Here is a 22,526-nt window from a genome sequence, read left to right on the forward strand (position 1 = left end):
TCTCACCTTGTATTACATGGTCCTCTGTATAATAGTAAATGCCATTGAAGGAAGTTTGGTTAATATAATAATGCAAGAAAAGGTGGCGATGGTGTTTTTGTGTTTACTTCATGTCAGCTCTGATGTGGAGAGACGCATTAATCACACGAGCGACAGTAATACAGCCTGTTCAATCCTATTAGTGTTATGCCGTAAATATGGGCTGGGAGGATAAATGGGATAAGCATATCTTGACATCGGTTCAGCGGAGCTAGACATTTCCTGCAGGAGAAATCACTGCAGTCTAGTGCTGCACTGACATGTGAGGGATACATCTCTACACAAACCAAATCTGGGCTTCCTTGGGAGTATATCTGCTAGAATCAAATGGAACCATCTATGCATTGGCAGCTATTATTTACACCTATGCTATATATATATAGCGGCGGGATACCAGCTGAGCGCTCCGAGAACACAGCGCTCCAGCTGTGTTCTGTATACAGTGGGAGCCTTCATTTACACACTAATTAGCTACTTAAAGGGGTTGCCTCGCGGCAGCAAGTGGGGGTATACACTTCTGTATGGCCATATTAATGCACTTTGTAATGTACATCGTGCATTAAATATGAGCCATACAGAAGTTATTCACTTACCTGCTCCGTTGCTAGCGTCCTCGTCTCCATGGATCCGTCTAATTCTGATGTCTTCTTGCTTTTTTAGACGCGCTTGCGCTGTGCGGTCTTCTTCCTGGTGAATGGGGCCGCTCGTGCCGGAGAGCTGGTCCTCGTAGCTCCGCCCCGTCACGTGTGCCGATTCCAGCCAATCAGGAGGCTGGAATCGGTAATGGACTGCACAGAGCCCACGGTGCACCATGGGAGAAGACCCGCGGTGCATCGTGGGTGAAGATCCCGGCGGCCATCTTGGTGAAGGAAGAAGAAGGAAGAAGGCAGACGTCGCAGAGCGGGGATTCGGGTAAGTAATAAATTTTTTTTAAAATACATCCTTTGGGGTTGTACTGCGCCAAACGGGGGGCCTATGGAAAAAAAAAAAAAACCCGTTTCGGCGCGAGACAACCCCTTTAAGAGCTTATGCAAAGTGAACACTCAAAACGGTCACTCAAACTTCCATTGGAGCGAATTTTGAGCAATCCTTTTGAACGATAATCGCCGTGTCTAAATGGACCTTAAGAGTGCAGCCTTCCCCCCGCCCCACAACTGGTAACATCCACCTGTCAATTTATTCACACACTTCTAGGAGGAATAACCGGGGAATGGGAATTATTTGTTCAGTGCCATATCTGTAATGGCCTGTCGAATCTCCTGTAACGTTAACAAGGGCATCTAAAAAGGCAATTTGCTCTGTAGAAAAAGTCGGAAACATAAGGTCCCCCTTAATTAAGAGGATATCAGAAACGGATTTATTGCACAATGAGCTGTATAGATTAGCCTAATATTCCCTTAAATGAGCAGTGGTAGTCTGTACTTCAGTGAGTTCTAGACCGCAAGAGTCCTTAATTTTAAGAACTTAGTAGGACTAGTTTTCCTGTCTGATCACTTGGGCTACCATGTGACTGGATTGATAGCCTATTTGGTCGAGTAAACGATTGTTGGGGCCTATTAACGTTAGTCAAAAAGGTGCAGCTTCCAAGTCTGGAGTATTGGCTCTCCTGCGGATTGATTTCAATGACAGCTGAGCCTGCAATGGATAGCAGCCAATATGGAGACAGCACTGAGTTGAGTTTCCAGAGGATACCAATTATCTTGCAGAAATCTTGAGCTCCCGCTGTCTTGAGACTCACCAGTGATATTCCAGAGCAGTCTCAATCCTCACCGGCCCTGCAACAGTGGCTTCCTGCCCATGCTCCCTACTGTGACCTAGCAGACTTCACACCCAGCGACGACCCGCTCAACACTTGTGGGACCGGCGCTCACTGGGCCTGCAGCCCACTGATTACTTCCCGATACTAACTAATTAAAATAAAATAGCAGGATCACTGCATTGAGACCCGAATGTCCTGCTTTAGAGAAAAATAGTTACAAGAGACCTTGAGACTCTCACAAAGTCTGGAATGGGTTTTACTGTGGGCTGCCCTCCCACTGAAGCCTGTGGGACATGCGCAAATAGCCAAGTACACTCGCTTGACTATCACCTAAACTCTGTTGGACTGAAATGGTGGCTTCTCACACAGGTTTTTATGGTAGCTTTTGATGAATGTTTTGAGCCCAAGTTAGAAGTAGATTTAAAAAGGAACAGATCATATAAATGAAGGCCTTCTTCTCTGCATCCTTTCCTGGCTCAAAATATTGCATAAAAGTTGCCACAAAAACCTGTGTGAAACCACCACCACACGCTCTGCCTGCTATCCTACATCCTTTTCTTGGCCGTTACCGGCTACTTTGTATTGCTGAATAGTTATAACCGTACCTGAACAAATCCGACATTTAATGACATATTCTAAAGTATACATCAAAAGTGTCAAGGCTCAGAAAACCACTATTAAAGTTTCCAAAATGAAAACAAACATAAGTGCATACAGAGTTACCAATTTCGATTGCGAATGCAGTGTAATGTAGAAGAGTTGAAATCAATTGTAATCTCCCAACAGGGAGAGGTTTGTTAAGGCTCATTTACATGTAACGATTATTGCTCAAAATTTGTTCACATGACCGAAAATGAGTGATAATTGTTACATATAAAACCGCACTTTTCGCTTGAACGATGATTTTAAAGTGAACTTAAAGTCCATCGTTCAGCTTCTGAGAGAAAGTATCTTTCAATAGACCACAGGTTGTTATCTCCATAGGAGTCGGCAGATAACATTGTAATCTGCCAGCAGCCTTGAGCAGAACAATGCAGTGCAGCTGTGTGCACATGTGATTAATTCCACACTGTGTTCTGCAAACAGCTCCTGGAGGCCCTTTTACATGCAAATGAAGATGAAAAAGTGTTAATGGCCATTGTCACCTTATGTAAATAGATCACAAAAATATTTCATATTATCTTTGCGTGGAAATGGGCCTTTATACTACATCACTGTTCTACAACTGCCTGCACTATCTATGCAGTTGAGTAACTTAAGAGACGTTAAAGGGGTTTTCCAAGCAACACTCACTGTCACAGCTGGGATTCACTGCAGTCGCAGTGGAGGCTGCTGCTCCTACAATTACTGCCACCGCCCACTACACAGGTGTCGGAGCAGTGGCTTCCTCTCTGACCCCCGTGACTCCCGGCTGTGACAGTAGGTGCTGCCTGGAGAACACCTTTAATGTCACACAGAATGATAACCCGCCACAGATGAGCTGTCACACTAGAGTTCAGGTGCTACTATACGTTTAGGTGGTCTTTAATAAAACAAAAGGCATCTCCTGTATATATCTTGTCTATAAGACCAGGAACATAACTGCAGGAAATCTTCATGCTTCTAAGAGTAGGTGGAGGAGTGGTGGTGTCAGGAGGAAGTTGTCCTCCTTGCTAGCAGTTAGGGGTGTATGTGGCGTGGGTGAAGTGCAATAACTCAATTTAATTAGGTGGAAAAATTAGAGCTGATGGCTGAAGCTGCGGTATTGTAATTACCGAGTGTATTCCACCTTCAATGTAGCCTAGCCCTAAAGGAATCCGCTATAAATGTAGAAAAAGCTTATTTACAACACTATTACCTTTCGAAGCCTTGCCAACAAATTGACAACAGGTTCATGCTGCTCAGCCTTGCCAAGATCTTCCGCAGTTTTACCATCCTACCAAAACAAAAGCAGAAATTTAAATAGAAAAGGAGTCTTATAATTGGCACGTCATCATCTTAGAGAAGATGGCTAGTAGTATCTCCATATACAATTCGGGGAGCCATTAAAAAGTTTCCAGAAGTTACATTGAGGTATGTGCTGCATTTCACAAGATGGCATATGTCGGTTGTGGAATAGTCCTTTTCTCTGTGTTGATAGGCTGAGGTATTACTAACAGGGTGGGCCTCATAGTAATAAGCAGCATCCTCTGTGCGCCTGTTCACCCTTAGCAGGAACCCTTCTGCATAAGTCCAGAGACCCTGCTAAGGAACCCCACTGCAGTACATCAGACTGCAGCATCACTTCAAACCACCAGGTTATAAAAGACTGGCATTGCTACTCACTAAAAACAAATACATAAAATATATGATTGAAAGACAGAAGTGAATGTACAGCATGGCGGCTGTCTTTCAGAAGGGGTACCACCCATTATAGTACGCAAGCTCAACCCAGTTCTCAAAAAGGACCATGTCACACGAATGTGTTTGCGCAGTGTTTTCTTCATGCAAAATTTGCAATACAATGAATAGAACCCAATGATTTTTAGGCGTTTGTTCATATAGGAATTTCATTTCTGCAAAAATACATGGCATTCTCTATTTTACTGCGCATGAAAATAGCACATATTAACCCTTTCCAATCCACTGTCTGACGTCTTAAGACATTATGATTTAAGGCTGTACAGCTCCGATGTTGGAAGACATCCGTCAGGGTTCTCTTACTGTATATTGCCAGCCTCTCTGCTGTCAGAGCCTATCCAATGTTGTCACCTCATGCAGTACTGGCTTTAGCCAGCAGATAGCGCCATTGTATAATGACAGAAAAAGAGTAAGCCCCCTAGGAAAACCAGGATACAAATTGGATTGGAAAGGGTTAAACTAGTTATACTAATTGCCCATTTCAATGAATGGGAACATGGTTGTGCAAGCAAAAGTACAGTAAAGCACGGAAATACGCAATAGCCGTTCTAGTCTTATGACTAAAGCGAAGAATAGAGGAGGGAACTAAAAAAAAAAAAAATCTTGTTTAAAATCCATGTTTTTTTTTACATTGACACGACTATAGCTTTTCAAGGTGTTCGTCACCCCGTACCAACAATTGCTAATTTGATTTTAGTAAGATTATTATTAGACCGTCCAATCTCTTAATATTCAAGCTTTATTGCAGTTTAGAAAGCCAACAACCTCCTTACCATAGTCAGCGCCTCCACATTGGCACCAGTGATGCAAAGATAGCGTACAACTTCAAGAATACCATTGTTTGCTGCGAGGTGTAACGGAGTACGACCGTACTGTAAGAAATGAAAGTGATAATATAATGCTCACCGCTATTATACAGCATTATAGATAGCAAATCAACACTGGAAAGACAGCAAATCTTTGTTTCTCTTGCATCATTTCAAGGTTTACTTCACAGCAGCCGGTGGAGGAACGAGTGGGAGAATGAATCAGCAATATTATTACACTTTAGGCATACCTAACTTGTTTGCATACATGAGAAATAACGCTATTTCTGGCCATTATATAACTTGTGTCCTGAATATATCATAAGTTTTCCCCTCTACAGGCTGTACATCTGTAACTTATAGTTCTCTCTGAGCAGGTGGAAGGAGCCTACTTTGAAGTTTTCTTTGTGCAAAGTGTATAGAACACAGACACAGCATAATTTGCTCCCTAAGGTCACATTCACATGTACATGTGGAATATATGGACTATACATGTACCAAAAACATAGAATCTTTAATGGGCCCTGTCTGTAGAACACATATTATTCAAACACTTCTGAGCAGTGTAGATGTGATTACAGTAGCTGTAATAAACTTCCTGTTACCAAGAGTGTCTGCCACTGGCAGGAGACGTAGATAGAGACTCATACAAACTTCCTTCCCCTCATCTCTATACTTTTATGAGCAGCACGAGTAATGGCCTACTTAAACAAGATGATTTTAGTTTAGAATTGTTCAAACTCAGGCACTCCGGTTGACGTCTTTTACCAATCCTAGATTAGCTCTAAAATGATTTGACCGTACTCATGCTATACATCAAAGTCTTACAAAGGAAGCAAATACTGGAAGACTGAGTTTTAATACTTTACATCAGCTAGAACAGCAAAGAACGTTAGTTTAAAACGTCATCATTGCAGCCACATTAAACCATAGCCTAGAGCAGAGGTCCCCAACTCCAGTGCTTAGGGACCACCAACAGATCATGTGTTCAGGATATCCTATGATGAGAACACCTGTGGCAATGTCTGAGGCACCGACAATAATTACATCACCTGTGCAACACTGAGGAGATCCTGAAAACATGACCTGTTGGTGGTCCCTGAGGACTGGAGTTGGGGACCTCTGGCCTAGAGAAGGATATAGCAATGATGGCAGATTCCAAATGCATATGGATACCTTGAGTAGCAATTTTTACAAGATCGCGATGGGGAATTCAACATTCAGCTGCCCTCCCTACCCCTTCATCAGAACGCAGACCCCATAAACAAGGTGAAGTCTGTTAGGGTGGTTTCACATCTGCATTGGAAATTCTGCTTCCGTTCCCTTCGGGTAGCAGGAAAGGGGAACCCCTGTGGTCGAACGTCTCTGTCTCAGGATGGAACTGAACGTTGAAGGGACCCCATTGACTATAATGGGGTCGGTTTGGTTACGGCCCAGCTACCCGGCTTTTGGACAGAAGAAAAAGTGCTGCATGCAGCTTTTTCTTCTGGTATTTCGACCCGGATCTGTGACGGGGGTTCCAACGTAGATGTAAAACCGGCCTTATTCCAATTGCAAATCACCATTTAAAAAAAGTGAAGGGAATTCAAGTTTCGTTTCTATAGACAAACATAGCTCTTTTCAGACCTGAAACATGAAACAGGTTGTCACATTACTGATAAATGTGCAGCTGACCCTTGATACTACAAAGAGATACACACACTAGTTATGCTTCCTACGTAAATGGGTTTAATAGTTAACCAAAAGCCTAGAAACAAATGATACTAAACCAGAAACAATACACGCGTTCACAACTGAAATGCTGAAGGGTGCATTTACACAAGCGGGTTTCATGTGAATGAGATATTTCACTTGCAAATATGTGATTTCTTCTTTTTTTTTCCTTTTTTTTTTTAAGAATGGGAGATAACAATTTTTCTCAACGAGCTGAAAAAAAGTCACATAAATGTCCTCATGAAAAACAATGAGTTATTTTCCCGTACGAGCGTTGTGCTTCTAGCAATGTACAGGAATCGTGCAGGAAAATTGCCTGTCTACATGCTCCCCAATGGTGATCAAATGGACGGGGCCCATTACATTAATTGTGGCTAGTGTTTTTTTCTGCCATAAAGCAGACAGACCAAGTGGAACAGATGAAAAGTGAACATAAATAATGGAATGTATTATTTTATAATGCAACATCTTAAAGTGGTTTTCTGGAATTTTACGTGAAGCCCTGTTGACTGTAGCATCTGACACAGCACCTTCTATATGTCTGTACTATCTGGCACCACAGTTCTGCTTATTCATTTGAAGGAGGACGAGCTGCAGTACCAGTTACAGCCACACAAGCATGGGCGTCGCTGTGTCCGCTGCTACAGTGAAGGGGTTACAGCACTACTTCCCAGTTCTGCTGATCGCAGGACCAGACACAAAGATATCCTACTTATAGGCAATTCTTGAAAAAACACTTGAAGGTTGAACGGATATCATGTGTACAGAAGAAACAGAAGACTCCACGCCTTGTAGACAGTAGAAGTCGATCTTATATTCTGTTTAAGGAACGCATGCTTGATATTACTGTTGCCATAATATAACTAGTGGTAGATCAGCTCACCTTGTTTGTAATATCCAGATTACAGTTAGCTTCACAAAGAGCCATTACAATAGGGATATTGCCATCTTTGCAGGCGACATGTAAGGGTGTGTTACCATGACGATCCTGGAAGTCTACATAGCACCCCCTATTGATCAGGGTCTTAACTACTTCCATCTGACATCTTCTCACTGCAAGGTGCAGGGCTATGTGTCCGTCCTGAAAGAGGGGTACGTGAAAATTGGTCAACTCATGTAAATGTAACTCAGCTATTAGCTAATAATCGAATATACACTTTTACAATTTGCAACAACCAATTTTACCACATTGATGGTCTTACTCCAGTGACCGCTACCGGGAGAAGTTAAGCCAGAAAGGTCATAGAATACATCATGAAACATAAAAAATAAGTGTTATTTAAAAAGTACAAAACTGTATAGCGAATCACTGATCTCGTCTCACTGATCACCAAGAGTAAAATTAATTTTTATGCGCTCATTCAACAATGATAGCTGTACTAGAACCTTTTAGCTTTTGATCAATTTATTGGATAAACCCTTCTGCATCATCAGAAAAAATTTGGGAGTACTACTATTAAGTTTTTTCACTAAAGTCAGTACAGACTACACAAACCAAGGACAGCAATGGAGGAAGTCCATTACTAGAGATGAGCAAGCGTACTCGCTAAGGCAAACTACGCGAGCGAGTAGTGCCTTATGCGAGTACCTGCCCACTCGCCTCAAAAGATTCGGGTGCCGGTGGGGAGTGTCGGGGGAGGGCGGGGGGAAGATCTCTCTCACCCTCTCCCCCCCGCAACTCACCGCTCTCCCCCGCCGGCACCCGAATCTTTTGAGATGAGCGAGCAGGTACTCGAATAAGGCACTACTCGCTCGAGTAGTTTGCCTTAGCGAGTACGCTCGCTCATCTCTATCCATTACCCATTAAAAAAAAGCACAACTTTAAGGGGAATTCCTAACTCCCGACCAATATAGTAATGACATAAAATATGGTTACACTTAGCAGACCAAGACATAACAGCAGAATGTTCTCCTAGCTTTCTTATACTTTACTGGTATCATTACTTGGTTTTATATTGTTCGAACACACATGCACTTGAATCAAACACGTATAAGGAGTCTTAAAAAGGGGAGAGAGCCTATGCTATATATTATGGAAGACCATCCCTAATTACCTATACATAAGACATTTAATGCCAAAAATAAGTGTAAGACGTTGGGCAGTCAATATATACAATACTAAAGAAATTGTATGAAGTTCTAAAAACATGGCCGCTTTCCTCCAGAAGCCCCACTCTTGTCTAAAAGCGGTGTCCGGTGTTGCAATATCAGGCCGTCCATGAACAAGAGTGGTGTGGTTTCTGGAAAAAAAAGCAGCCATGTCTTTTTTTCCCCCCATACAACCTCTAATGTTAGGCCTCCCTCACACAGGTGTTTGCAGAACGGCAGCGTTTTTCAAAGCTGCATGTACTGTGGTTTCAGCAGCGTTGTCATGCATTTTTGGCAACCTTTTGGCTGCGTTTTCAACACAGCTGAAAAGAAAAAAAAAAAATCAATACTTGCCTAGCTGGCGCTGTCCGGGTACTTGCCGCTGTTCTCCGGAGCTCCGGGCACTTGTAATTGTTGACAGAGGGTCTTTTGCTAGTCACGGGGTTTGAAGACACCTTTCTCCAGCAAGAGAGCTCTGGTTGGCTGAGCCCATGAGTGTCAGCAGGCTCAGCCAATCACAGCCAGCGCTGGATGCACCAATCATAGCCATTCATTGAATGGCTGCGATTGGTGCATCAAGCACGGGCTCTGATTGGCTGAGCTGGCGCTTTTGAACCAATCAAGAGCAATCTCTCGCTGGCAGGCGGGGATTTTAAGCCCCGACACAAGCAATAGATGCTTTGTCGGCTTGACAAGTGCCCAGTAGCCTTCCCGGAGCTCCAGAGAACAGCGGCCAGGACCCCGATGGCGCCAGCTAGGTAAAGTTTTTTTTTTTTAGGTAGTGCAGATAGCGCTTGCGTTTAGCGCTGATGAAAACTTTGAAAGCACTGCCCATTCATTTCAATGGCCGACACAGGGCTGAAAACGGCCAAAGATTGACAGCCATGTATGTTCTAAGTGCAGAGTTTTGACGCTTGTGTGAACAGCAGCATTGAAATTAATGGGAGCGTTTCACAGTGCTGAAAAGGCAGCACTAAATGCTGTACAAAGACGTCTGTGTGAGGGAGGCCTAAGCAAGAGCCTACAAAAAGGCAGGTTGTGAGATTCATGAAACGGACATTACATCATGGTGGAAAGGTGTTCCTAAAAGTACCACTCATGACACCAACAACACGACATACAGGAAGGTGGAAGCGACAGCGTTGTTACGGCCAGCGTAATGACCTAATGCCAAGATTTAGTCCTAACCTAGCAGACGTTACTGCCGATAAACTGGTAGAGCAGGAGATGCTTTGCACATGTTTTGCATGTTTGTCCCAGTTCCGATTTGGAATCTATAGCCATAATACATTTCGTCTCTCCAGTCATTACTCTAAGGCAGCTTTCACATGGCTGCGAAAATTGCACGAGATTTGTGCATTGTGAGATGCACAAATCTTCCATGCATATGACCCCCATTCATTTGAATCGGGTCATACCTGAACGATTTTCTCCAGCATTCCCCTCGGTGCGGGAAAAAGAAAAATACAGCGGCTTGTCCTAACTTTGGGTGTTCCCCTAAACCGCATCACCAATTGTTTTCAATGGGACAGGAAAACAAATGCGAGGCAAGGTTTCCCATTAAAAACAATGGGAAACACTTGCCAATCCTCCGAAATGGCTGAAAGCAACGATGTTGGGCCCCATTCACTTCTGTACTGGAAGCTCCATTCAGAGCCTTTGGCGCAAGTCCAGTACAAAAACCTTAGATAGCCCAACAAACAGCCATTTCATTTGGGAAGATTTCTCCCGGAGGTCCGAGGCATCTTATTATAGTCAATGGGGCCCGACACATCCTAGTATTCTAGTTCAGCTCCGAGGACCGCGCCGGACAATGGAAATAAGACCAGATGTTGGGCGCAGATATAAATGGGACCTCAAATTAGTCACCCAACGTGATTTATCAGATGCGTCAGCAAAACATTAACGCCAATGATTACCAAAGCAAATCACACAATTTGTGATACTGGTAAAAGGTCTTCTGTGGTCCGTCTTTCCCTCCTCTCTGAACAGTACTGGATACCTTCTCGACCCCTCTGCCACCGATCATTGACAGTCATCCGCATGGATATTGGCTGCCTTGCCTGACCAGCAGATGGAATAGCTGCCATTTATAAATGGTCAAAAATGACACTTTCCTTATAACATACAGATGTAGCAAATGTTACCTTGAAACGTAATACATTATCTTAACTACAATGTATCAGTGTTGTAAAGCAAAGTCTCACAATCCATGTTATGTTAATGCTACATCTGTATAAAAGGTCCAATTATAGATCCCTATGGTGAAATGTATATAAATAGAACTAGAGAAAAAGAAGAAGTAAATGGAAAATCTGCTGCTCAAGTTAAAAAGTACAATGCGAATATAACGGTTTTGTGTCATCCTCAAGCCTAGGAACATACTGCAAGATGACCAAGCTACATGACATCTAGAGACGTTTGAGTTTGTCATATGACTGCTAGCTAAAACCGCAGCTTCACAGTAACAGTCTGAATGTTCTGAGATCTGTAGTTCAGCCAGAACTACCCTGTTAACCCCTTAACGACACAGCCTATTTTGGGCTTAAGGATGCAATGATTTTTGGCGGATTTTCATCTCCATTTTTCAAAAGGCATAACTTTTTTACTTTTGTGTCGACGCGGCCGTATAAGGGCTTGTTTTTTGCGTGGCGAACTGTAGTTTATAGTGCCATTTTTGGGTACATTGACTATATTGTAAAACTTATTTTTTTATGATAACAGGGAGAGAAAACGCATCAATTCTGCCATAGATTTTTTTTTACAGCGTTAATCATGCAGCATAAATAATACAATACTTTTTTTCTGCGGGTCGGTACGGTTACGATACCAAAATTCTTATTTTTTTTAGGTTTTTCCACTTTTCTGTAATAAAAACCCTTTTTGGAAATCTTTTTTTTTTTTTCTATATTGCTGCATTCAAAGTCCTGTAACTTTTATTTTTCTGCGAGACGAGCTGTAGTTTTTATTGGTGCCATTTTGGGGAATATACGGCCTTTTTGATCACTTTTACTGCATTTTTTGGGAGGCAAAATGCTAAAATTTGTTTTTTGTAGTGATTAACGCTTTTTGCCGTACAAATTAAAAAGCGTGTTCAACTGTTTGTACATGTCGTTACAGACACGTCAATACCAAATATGTGCCATTTTAATTTCTTTTTACCTTTTTTATGCCAATATGAGAAAAAGCACAAAAAAGGGTTTTTTAACATTTTTCATTTTTATTACTTTTTTTTTACCCCATCTATGTCCCTCTGAGGGACTTAAAGCACAGCAGTGATGATCGCTGTGATAAGGCATGGCAGGACTTCTATCCTGCCATGCCTTATCGCTTATACAGCGATCACAGGCTCTGGCAACACAAGACGCCGGTATCTGGCGTCTTGTTGCCATGGTAACAGGCCGAGCTCTCTGCGATTATATCGCGAGAGCCTGGCAAATTCACAGAGGGCGCACGCTCCCTCTGTGAACCCTTCCCATGCCGCGATCTTTATAGATCGCAGCAGGAAAGGGGTTAACAGCGAGGGGGGGGGGGCGCATCTCCGATGCACCCCCGCTGTTGTAGCGGGAGGCCGGCTATCACTGACAGCCGGTTCCCGCTGCGGGATAGCGCGAGATCAGTCATGATGTCTCACTATTTCTATGACGTAAGGCTACGTCATTTTGCGGGAAGTACCCGGCTCTCATAACGTACCCTTACGTCATGGGGAGGGAAGGGGTTAAATACTGCAAAAGAAAAGCCTCATTTGTGACAATGTCGATTTATGAATTGCTAATGTTACAACATAACTCAAAGTCTCTATTTTTGTTTTATATCGAATCAGAGAGATGACAAAAAAAAAGCTATTTTATCTAATTCTTCGTCCGGTCTCATAGGAAACGACTCGTCTGCACAGTTCTGAATGGGTACAAATTGCCAGCGCGGCGCAGCATTTACATCCCGCTGAGTCTTCTCTCACATACATTAATGTTTTACTACCAGGATCTAACAATGAGGAATTGCAGGTTTCTAACAACCGATTAGGTATCTGAGGAGATGTATTTCATGGACGTAAATGGCCCTTGGCGTGCGTCTGTGTAATTTGTGACAATGGGAATCATTCACCTTGTCTGTTGCATCAAGGTCAGCTCCGTGTTCAGTCAAGCATTCCACAATATCATGGTATCCTCTTGCTGAGGCTGTTAGGAGAGGAGTTTCTCCTTCCCGGTTGCGAATGTTAACGTTGCTGCCAGCCTGGCACAGGGCTCTTGCCACCGGATAGTAACCGTGCCAGGCAGCGCAATGTAGAGGCGTCTCTTCTTCCTACCACCATGAAAACAAAGGGGATTGGTTACTGAATGCAGAAGTTGGAGATGACTGGAGTTTGCGTGGTGCCTGTATGATTGTGTAAGTAGAAAGAAGGAGCCGCTGGGTTACCGCCATATACTACACAGCTATACAAATATTCTGCACATTATGTTCATCATATAAAAGCTCTCTATGACACAACTGGATTGTTTAAAGCGCTGCGAGAGAGCGGAGACACATTTGCGTGGAAAACGGTTTGAAAAAAAAAAAATCTCCTGTGCTTCTTTCAAAAGCCACATAAAAGCTTCAAGTTAGATTCATACTGTCTTTGTGTGGAACAATTTGTAATGGAAATGGCCTGCGTCTCCCACTCAAACTGTTCGGAGACCGGTATCCGAGCAGGAACTGACAAATGATCTCTCACACAGTTAGGATCTGAAAAGCGTACATACTCTCTCCAACATCCGAGGGGCAACGTGATGTTGTAGACGAAATTAAACGCGACCGACTCGCTGTAAAAAAGACGGAGGCGTAGGAGGAATACTGCTCATGTACATCACCCAACTCCTTCCGGCAGGATGTATACTAACATGCAATATAACTACTTCATATCGTAGTACCTGGTATATTACTTGCTGATAAAATGCACGTTCTACATCAATCTCTGTGCCAGGATTCCTCAGGACTAGAGATGAGCGAGCGTACTCGGTTCGGGTGTTTTTGCGCTTTTTCCAAGTAACTGACTACTCGGACGAAAAGATTCGGGGGGCGGCATGGTGGGTAGCAGTGGGAAACAGGGGGGGAGCCCTCTCTCTCACTCCCTTCTGCAACTCCCTGCTTACCCCCGGCGCCCCCCTGTCCAAATAGTCAGTTACTCGGAAAAAGTGGTGCTCGAGTGCAAAAACACCCGAACCGAGTACGCTCGCTCATCTCTACTCAGGACCCCCGTACACGGTCAAGATTTGTCTGCCAGACGCAACAAAACTGCTTCCAATGAAAGAGCGGTTCCTGATCTTTAGGCTGCAGTGCATAGGCCCATTGGGAAGTTTCACACAGGCAATAAAATAACGCGATTTTCTCGTGATGCGAGTGAGTGAAAATTGCGGAATTATGAAACCAATGATTTCCTTCACATTTGTAAGGTTTTCACTCCTGTGATCTTGAATGGAAATAAAAAATCACGGCACGCTTTGTCTTTCTACATTTTGCCCATGTTTCCCTATGTAGCTTACTTCATATCGCAACGCACAAACTTGCGATATTCGCGCACTGGGTTTTTTCAACATTTGAAAAAAAAAAAATCCCGGCAAAATCTCAAGCGGCAGCGATGTTTTTATGAGAAAAAGCAGCACTAACACTCGGAAAACGCCATTGCCCGTGTGAAATCAGCCTTTTTGTACTTCTGTTAAAACTCTGATTTTATAGCGAGGCATACAGAGGTCTTTAAGTTGGATCACGTTAAGATCTTGAAAGCAAAATAATGTCATGTTCTATCAGATGGCGTATTTAAAGGGTAATCATTAGAGATGAGCGAGCCTACTCGGCCACGCCCCTTTTCCGCCCGAGCGCCGCGATTTTCGAGTACTTCCGTACTCGGGCGAAAAGATTAGGGGGGCGCCGTGGGTGAGTGGGGGGTTGCAGCGGGGAGTGGGGGGGGGGGGGGGGGGGAGAGAGAGAGGGCTCCCCCGTTCCCCGCTGCTACCCCCCCGCTCCGCCACGCCTCCCCCCACCCCCCGAATCTTTTCACCCGAGTACGGAAGTACTCGAAAATAGCGGTGCTCGATCGAATAATTACTCGAAACGAGTATGTTTGCTCATCTCTAGTAATCATCCCTAGTAGCAGGAATTTAATGTCAGAATATCCTCATACGTAAGGGCTCATGCCCACAAACAAAAATCGTTAGAGCGCTGCAGGTCTCACTAATGGCGTTGTACAGTTGTTTGTAAACAGAAACCACGTATGGCTGTGTGTGCACTGCGAATGCCTGCGTATCACATGATATGTGCAGTTGATATATATTTATATATTTTTTAATTGCACTCCGTTTCATAGCAGGGTTGTATTGCATATGGACAGCGTTTCAAACGCTGCCCAAACCAATGTATGGGGCTCACGCAGCGTGGTACGCATAGAAATAGAGCATGCTGCGATCTATTTCTTCTGTGTATCGATACGCAGTGTCTACATGCCTGTGTACGTGGATCAGTGAAAGTCCATTGACTTTCATTACCTCCATTCACAGAGTATCACGCGGCCGTGATAATACGCAGTGGCACATAATGGAGTTTATAGCAGCAGAGGCTGGGTAGCTCCATACCAAGGAGCCATATAACCTCAGTGTGCTGCTGTACAGGGTCTGAGCACATGGCTCTGTTATATGCAGGAAGCATTCTAGTCTCCAGATTACTAAATTGGGGTCTGGCTATTTCTGAGACTGTAATGGCATTCTAACACCCAGAAAAAGTGTCATCTGCCTAAATAGCAGGCCCCGCTCACATGAGAGCCCGCTGACCAGCCGGTGTAGTCAATGAGCAGGTCCTTGTGTAAAACAGTAAATGGAATCAGCGGAATAAACAGCTGAACCTGAAATGCCTTGCAGACACACTTACCTTATCCTGAATATCTGGATTGGATCCAATGCTGCACAGATACTGTATGACTTCTACGTGCCCATATCGAGCCGCAACATGAAGCGCGGTTTCTCCTGACTTATAAAATTGGTGGGGGAAAAAAAAAAGTCTTAAGTGGAGGCAAAGAGAATGGATGCTGAGACCAACAATTAATGGAATCTACCATAACAGCCACCTTTGAGGCACCTTTTCTATACAACGTAATTATATAAGCAATTTACTACCTAATGTATTCAATCACCTACAAATGTGGGATATTAATCAAGCTAATAGGTAAAAAAAAAATACAAATCTACAAATCATTCTGCACATACAAAAAGCCTATAAATGCATCAAACAATGCTAAGTGAATGCAGACACTGAATAGTTCATTTTCCTTAAAGGGCTTGTCCAGTTACTTGACAACACCCCCCCTTTAGTGCTAAAATAGGCAGAGGAGCAGTGCTTAACCTGTTCTGTGATCCAGCGCTGCAGCCCCGCTGAGGTCCCAGCACTTGTTGTGACAGATGTGGTCATTGGAAGTCAGGTGACTGCAGCAGCCAATCAGAGGCTGCAGCGTTATACGCTCCTGAACTCCCATCAAGATGTGAGCGCTAATGCCAGGAGAACAAGCGGTCACTTGACTTCTGGTGACGACATCTGTCACAACAAATGCTGGGACTTCAGCGGGTCTGCAGTGCTGGATCACAGAACAGGTAAATATGGCTCCTCCTTATTTTAGCACAGGGGGCATGTTGTCTAGTAACCGAACAACCCCTTTAACCCACTTTGAAACTTAGGGAAAGTACAAATACTGCACATGGATTTCACCACTGCAAAGGATGGAATCCACTGTGAAACTGTCCATATTATGATGAAATTGTGAAAAGTGCAGATCTGAAAACCCGTTGTACTAATTTAAAGAGAAACCTCACCTTATCCTTAACATCCAGCGGACATTTGCTCTGGTGGAGGAATTTCAAGGTCTCGACATGACCATGCCTGGAGGCCCAATAAAGTGCATTGGATCCAGCCTGAGTGAAGAAGAAACTATTAATGGCAGCGCTAGCTTTCATAGCGGAGAACCTCCATATAGATTTCAGGCCTGCTAAAAAAAAAAAAGTTAGAATATGTGTAATAAATGAGCAAGTGAAATACACAGACCTTATCCTGCACATCAATATGTGCTCCACGCTTCATTAGCAATTCCAGCATCTGAATGTTCCCACAGCCAGCGGCTATTAATAGTGGAGGGGTGCCATGCTGAAACAGACATGAAGACTGGTTAGAAAGAAGGAGGAAAAGGCTACAAACAGCACAATCGTTCCACACCCCTAAAACTGCCCAGGTATTAAGTAACACACCAGGAGTGAAGTACTTGGCAAAACTTGTAAAAGCTAACTATTCTCATGAAGAAAACCTGTAACAAGGTCTAAAAGGTAAACTGTTTAGCCCTGCTCGGTGCATATACACACCAGGCAGTAAATTTCCTATTGATTGCTTTGCAAATATTTTACATTCCATTCAAATATGAGCATTACAGTTAATTGTAAGTGAGGTGAACCCAGTACCTTGTTTGGTTGGTTTACATCATAGTTTGCCAGAGATCCCAGAAGATGCTGCAAACCCGGAACATTGTCATCATTTATAGCGTGGATAATGGCCTTCATGACAAAGGAGTCCTCTTCATCCTACCATGCCAGTAACAGTGTTGAATTGAATGGTTGCTCATAGTAACATATATAAACCACCTAAGATGACTTTATTCACTTATTAACACATATTGCATCATCCAGGTGATTCCCTGGAAATCCAACACTGTAAGCCCTACGGTTCTCCTAGTCTTTGGCCGCAGTGGTCAGTTGGTAGCCATTCATAAACAATCATAAGCCACATTAGTCACGTGCCGTTCTCCTGGCATTATGGCTACTGAAATCCGAGCTGTGCTGCCAGGTGAATAGTATGTAACTGGTGTGCCTTCCGATTGGCTGCAGCGATAGCCCATTCTTTTTTTTCTACCAGTAGCATTGTGGGATGCTAACAACTTTTTATTCATTTCTTATAAGACCTCATTGGCTGGACACCATCAAGGAAACGGGAATGGACATCAGGCAATTGAACTGGCCTACAGAGTATCCAAAAGTAGGACACGACTGAATGGATAGAATTGGAGTGAGGCCCGACTTGATGATCAAGAGAGCCTCCTCTCTGTTTAAATGCCATGGTCATCATTGACATCTAAGTGGTTAAAGCTATGGGATTAGAGTTGGCTCAATTTCCTACATTTACAGGAGCGTGTCGGCTGTATAACACAGCCAGTACCCAATCTGTATACAGTTGGCTTGCCCTTGAGCCTATTCCAAACTTCCCCTGTGCACTTGTACATCATCTCACCAAGGGGGTTGAAGAAATAAAAAAAAAAAAAAAAAGACAAAATTTGATAATTGTCTTGCGATTCTACATTTCGAATATTCTGCCCAATCGTTACTTAGCTCTTCTAAGCTCATGAATGATAAACCCAAGCAAAGTAATAGAAACCAAAGACCTAGGATTAATACCTGCAAATCGTATCTCATTTCCCTGTGTGCAGGAAAAAAAGGTCAGCAAAACTAGAGGAAAAATCCCTCCAGCTATGACAAGGTTATTGTGGTGACCAGGGGCGTAACTATAGATAATGCAGTTGCACCCGGGCCCAGGAGCCTTAGGGGGCCCATAAGGCCTCTCTTCTCCATATAGGGAGCCCAGTACTATGAGTAAAGCATTATAGTTGGGGGCCCTGTTACAGGTTTTGCATTGGGCCCCGGGAGCTTCAAGTTACGCCTCTGGTGGTGACAACAATCTTCAGAGATCAAACCACTCTTACATGAGCCCATGAATCTTCCATGTGCTCCGATGATGTGGGGTTTTCATAGGGACTCTTTAATTTCTTAATAAGGAAGTGGTAATTGCACGGCATAATAGAGTGTTCCCATCACTGAGTGGCTTCAGTGAATCTGCTTTACATCAACAACAAAGAAATGCAAATAACAGCACATTTAAATAGCCTGTTGATATAAAGAGCTTGTCTGGTTTAGAAATCCATATTCACAGAAGCACCAATCGGCAGAATCTCTTTCGAAATGGGTTGAAACTTTTTTGTCAAAGTCAGTATGCACGTAATGCCTTGGTTAGTTCAGAAAGTCTATAAACTTTAGCAACTGGTCACCTCACTGAAGTCAGGGCCCTTTTACACGGGTCGATAAATTTCGGCATCTACTGGGAACCTGAACGAATATCAATTAGTGTAAATATATGCCCTGACTGAACACAGAACATTTTTTTTTCCTTTCCAGTTCGTTGTTCAGTTTCTACATGCATAGAACAGAATGATGGATCGGCCCATGTACATGGGCAGTCGTTCGTTCAGGGCCTGCATACTGTGAATGGAGGCGGGCTGGGACCAACCCCATCTATTTACTCAACGATTATTGCGGGGGCAACTTGTTGGGCACCTGTGCTTGACAGTCACTCCATGTAAAAGGGGCCTGAATTACACTGCTTAAGTACCAAAACTACTAAAAGGTGCTCAAACAAATCTGTCTACATAACCTTGTCTACGGCCGCACACCCACAATCTAGAGGTCAGCATACTATGCTGGAGATGGCAGACATTTTTATAAGACATGGATAAACTAATTTCTCTCAGACTAATTACTTACCAGAGTGTCATCACTGCGAGCGATACTCATGTTGCTCCTTGACAAGAATGATCTTGACAGTCTTTGGCACAGGGATATCAAGCGGACAGATTGCTTGAAAAGAAAAATTAAAAGGCATGGACTAATTGCATAGGAAACGTTCAGTGCCAAGAATTCAGAGAGATTTTAACATAGGCAGATGCATTCCTACCGTATGTAGAAATTTACATATAGGGATATTAAACTTAGATTAATGGAAAGGGAACATATGATGTTGAACATGTAGTCCTATTTGAGAGCAGCATGTTCTAGAGGAGGGGCAGCCAAGGAGATTGGTCTATAGTCTTATGGGAAAAGATTCAGTATAACTTGTATTTTAGTACATATTCACTCAACACAAGAAAAGGAATCTGCACCGCTGACCCGGATTCTGGACAACGATTTTCCTGGAACACCCAAGACCCATACAGTGGAGTTCTGCATATACGTCAGATTGTCCAGTACCTCTATGAGGAGGTGGCTTGTGGCGCTCACCACTAAAAGGCTCTTGTAAGCTTATTTAAGATCCACATGCTCTGGACTTGATAAATGTGGTTACACAGTGAGCCTAAGACAGTCTCACATCTACATGCTCTTCATCCTGGAAAACGTGTGGGTTAAGCCTTTAAAGTGTGGGCATACTCCCATACGTCCCCCTACCTACACGTTATATAATAAAACCAAATCTAAACAAAAACACACAAATCGCTTTTCCATGCATTGCAAGAATGAACAATAGTGCCGTAAATTAAAGGGCTTACAAGAGAAATTGCAAGAATGGACCGAAATTGTTCCAACCATTCAATCCCAACATAGAGAAGGAAACATTTTTTAATATCCATTCTACTTCTTGTTTCAGGAGGGCATTATATCCTTTACTACCTGAGGGTAGAAAAAAAAAAAATCTACCCTCTCTAATCTGAGAATTTCATTTCAAGACACCCGTATCACCATGATGTACTTTTACATAATAGAGGGGTTTTCCAGGCAGTGCCGGCTGCCACCAGAGTGGGATACACTGGGGTCGGAGAAGAAGCCGCTGCTTTGACCTCTGTGTAGTGGCTGGTGCTCATAATTGCAGACATAGCTCTCACTGAAATTAATGAGAGCTGTGACTGCAATTACAAGCGCCGGCCACTACACTAAGGCCGGCTGCACACGAGCGTGACGGGCTCCGCCGCCGAATATTCCGCGGCGAGGCCCGTCACGGCGCCCCCCAGAGACCCCATACTTACCAGTGGATCTGGCGTTTTCGCTCCCTCATGACGCTTCCCCGCCCACCGCATCACATGACATGCCCACCGCGTCACATGACGCTGCTGGCCGTGTCATGTGGCGCGCCGGCCGCGTCATATGACGCGGCGGCGGTAGGCGGAAAAGCGTTTTCACGCTATCTTTTGCTGTTTTACAGCGGGAGATAGCGTGAACGGATGGCTTCCATTGACTGCAATGGAAGCCGCCAGCGCGTACACCCGCGGCAAATAGAGCATGCCGCGGGTGAGGACGGAAGATTTCACGGTGCGGAATTCCGCACCATGTGCCCTGAGCTATTAGGTTCAATAGAACCTAATAGCTGCGGGCAACGCAGCGGATTTTCGCCGCGAATTACGCGGCGGAAATCCGTTCGTGGGAAGGAGGCCTAAGGTTGAAGCAGCGACTTCTGCAACGACCCTGGTGTATCCCACCAATGATAGCAGGCAGTGCCTAGAAAATGCCTTTAAGTGAGGGCAACTTTTCCCAGTAGAACAATTTCTAACATGTTCCCTAAAGTGAACAAGCATAGGACAGATTGTCTTCCCATCTGCATGGACAAAAAAAAAAAAAGGCATAGACTACATAATTCTATTTACACATGATAAAGTTCTCTCTATTGTAGGTAATAGCCCCTAAATCACATGCCCTTCCAGGAAAGTTATTGAGCCACATTTCTTTTTTTCTACTCCTCACTAGGCTATCCTTAGGATCTTTGCACCTACAAAAAAAAAACAAAAAACAACTTTTCTTCTTTACTGTAACCACATACAAATAAGGAACTCTCAGTTATAGGTCAGTCATTATTAACCACAGCTTCAACCACAGAAGCCAACGCTTAATCAATCATGTAAAAGGTATATCATGGAGGTGATGTACATATCTTGAAATTTGCAGGTTTGGAGAGTATAGATGTTTTACCCTCGGGTGGTGACAGACAATGCCTTTGTGAAAGAGAAGAGAATGGATATTAATGAATAAGGCTTATGTTCCACTGGGATTTAATGGCTGGAACAACCTTAGTCCATTTTTGTCGTTTCTCTATTGAACGCTTATGATGTATGAATGATTCATGACACGAATGTTCATTCTTGCAATGTATGGGGGTATAACACCCCGTTAAAAAGGTGTACACATCATGTTAGAAAGGCCAGGATGAAGTGCATGTAGACATGAAGCAGCCGGTTCTCTTACTCCTCAGGACCCTCGAGTCCAGATCACGTTTATATTAAAGTTTGAATAAAAGAAGCTTTTACTTTGTGGATATAACTTGTATTTTAGTTTTTTTAAATTCCCGATCATTCTTGGTTTAGGATATGGAAAAGGCAGTCCATCACTAAGTAAAGTAGGTCCACTGTTAGGAGTCCAGTGGGCGGTCCTATCAATTAGCCATCTCTGTATGTACAGGATAGGGAGAAGGCAGTCCATCACTAAGTAAAGTAGGACCACTGTTAGGAGTCCAGTGGGCGGTCCTATCAGTCAGCTATCTCTGTATGTACAGGATATGGGGAAGGCAGTCAATCACTTAAGTCAATCAGTAAAGTAGGACTGCCCATTAGACTCCTAAGCTCAGAATGGGCAGGGATTTGAAATTAATACAAGTTATACCGAATTTTAGCCCACAAAAGCTAAACTACTTTAAGCTCTAGAACATGCAGCTTGCGGATTGTGCATCATATTCAACTTGACAGCGTCTCTTTCATGTTTGGCATTTGCATCCTGGGTTTAGAAAGGACGTAGAAATGAGGAGAAAAGAATGAATAAAATTTTTTTTTTTTTTATACTGAAAAATATTAGAAGCTCCTTTTTTTGTCGACTAAGCCAGTATGCAATTTACCAACCTAGCAGTAAACAGTGACATCTATTATCCTACAGGGC

At 43.4% G+C, this 22,526-nt stretch overlaps 1 protein-coding gene across 1 annotated transcript in view; it reads right to left on the reverse strand.

Moving 5' to 3' along the window:
* Positions 1-22,526, reverse strand: part of DAPK1 (death associated protein kinase 1) — a 130,944-nt gene that overhangs the window by 22,800 nt on the left and 85,618 nt on the right. The window contains exons 11-19 of the mRNA XM_066604093.1: positions 19,380-19,472; positions 17,253-17,372; positions 16,846-16,944; positions 16,617-16,715; positions 15,682-15,780; positions 12,889-13,086; positions 7,580-7,777; positions 4,951-5,049; positions 3,636-3,713 (exon numbers count right to left, since the gene is read on the reverse strand). Coding sequence (XP_066460190.1) covers positions 3,636-3,713; positions 4,951-5,049; positions 7,580-7,777; positions 12,889-13,086; positions 15,682-15,780; positions 16,617-16,715; positions 16,846-16,944; positions 17,253-17,372; positions 19,380-19,472 — 1,083 coding nt within the window. The remainder of the gene's footprint in view (positions 1-3,635; positions 3,714-4,950; positions 5,050-7,579; positions 7,778-12,888; positions 13,087-15,681; positions 15,781-16,616; positions 16,716-16,845; positions 16,945-17,252; positions 17,373-19,379; positions 19,473-22,526) is intronic.

This window comes from Eleutherodactylus coqui, chromosome 5, assembly GCF_035609145.1.
Source record: "Eleutherodactylus coqui strain aEleCoq1 chromosome 5, aEleCoq1.hap1, whole genome shotgun sequence".
Taxonomy (NCBI): domain Eukaryota; kingdom Metazoa; phylum Chordata; class Amphibia; order Anura; family Eleutherodactylidae; genus Eleutherodactylus; species Eleutherodactylus coqui.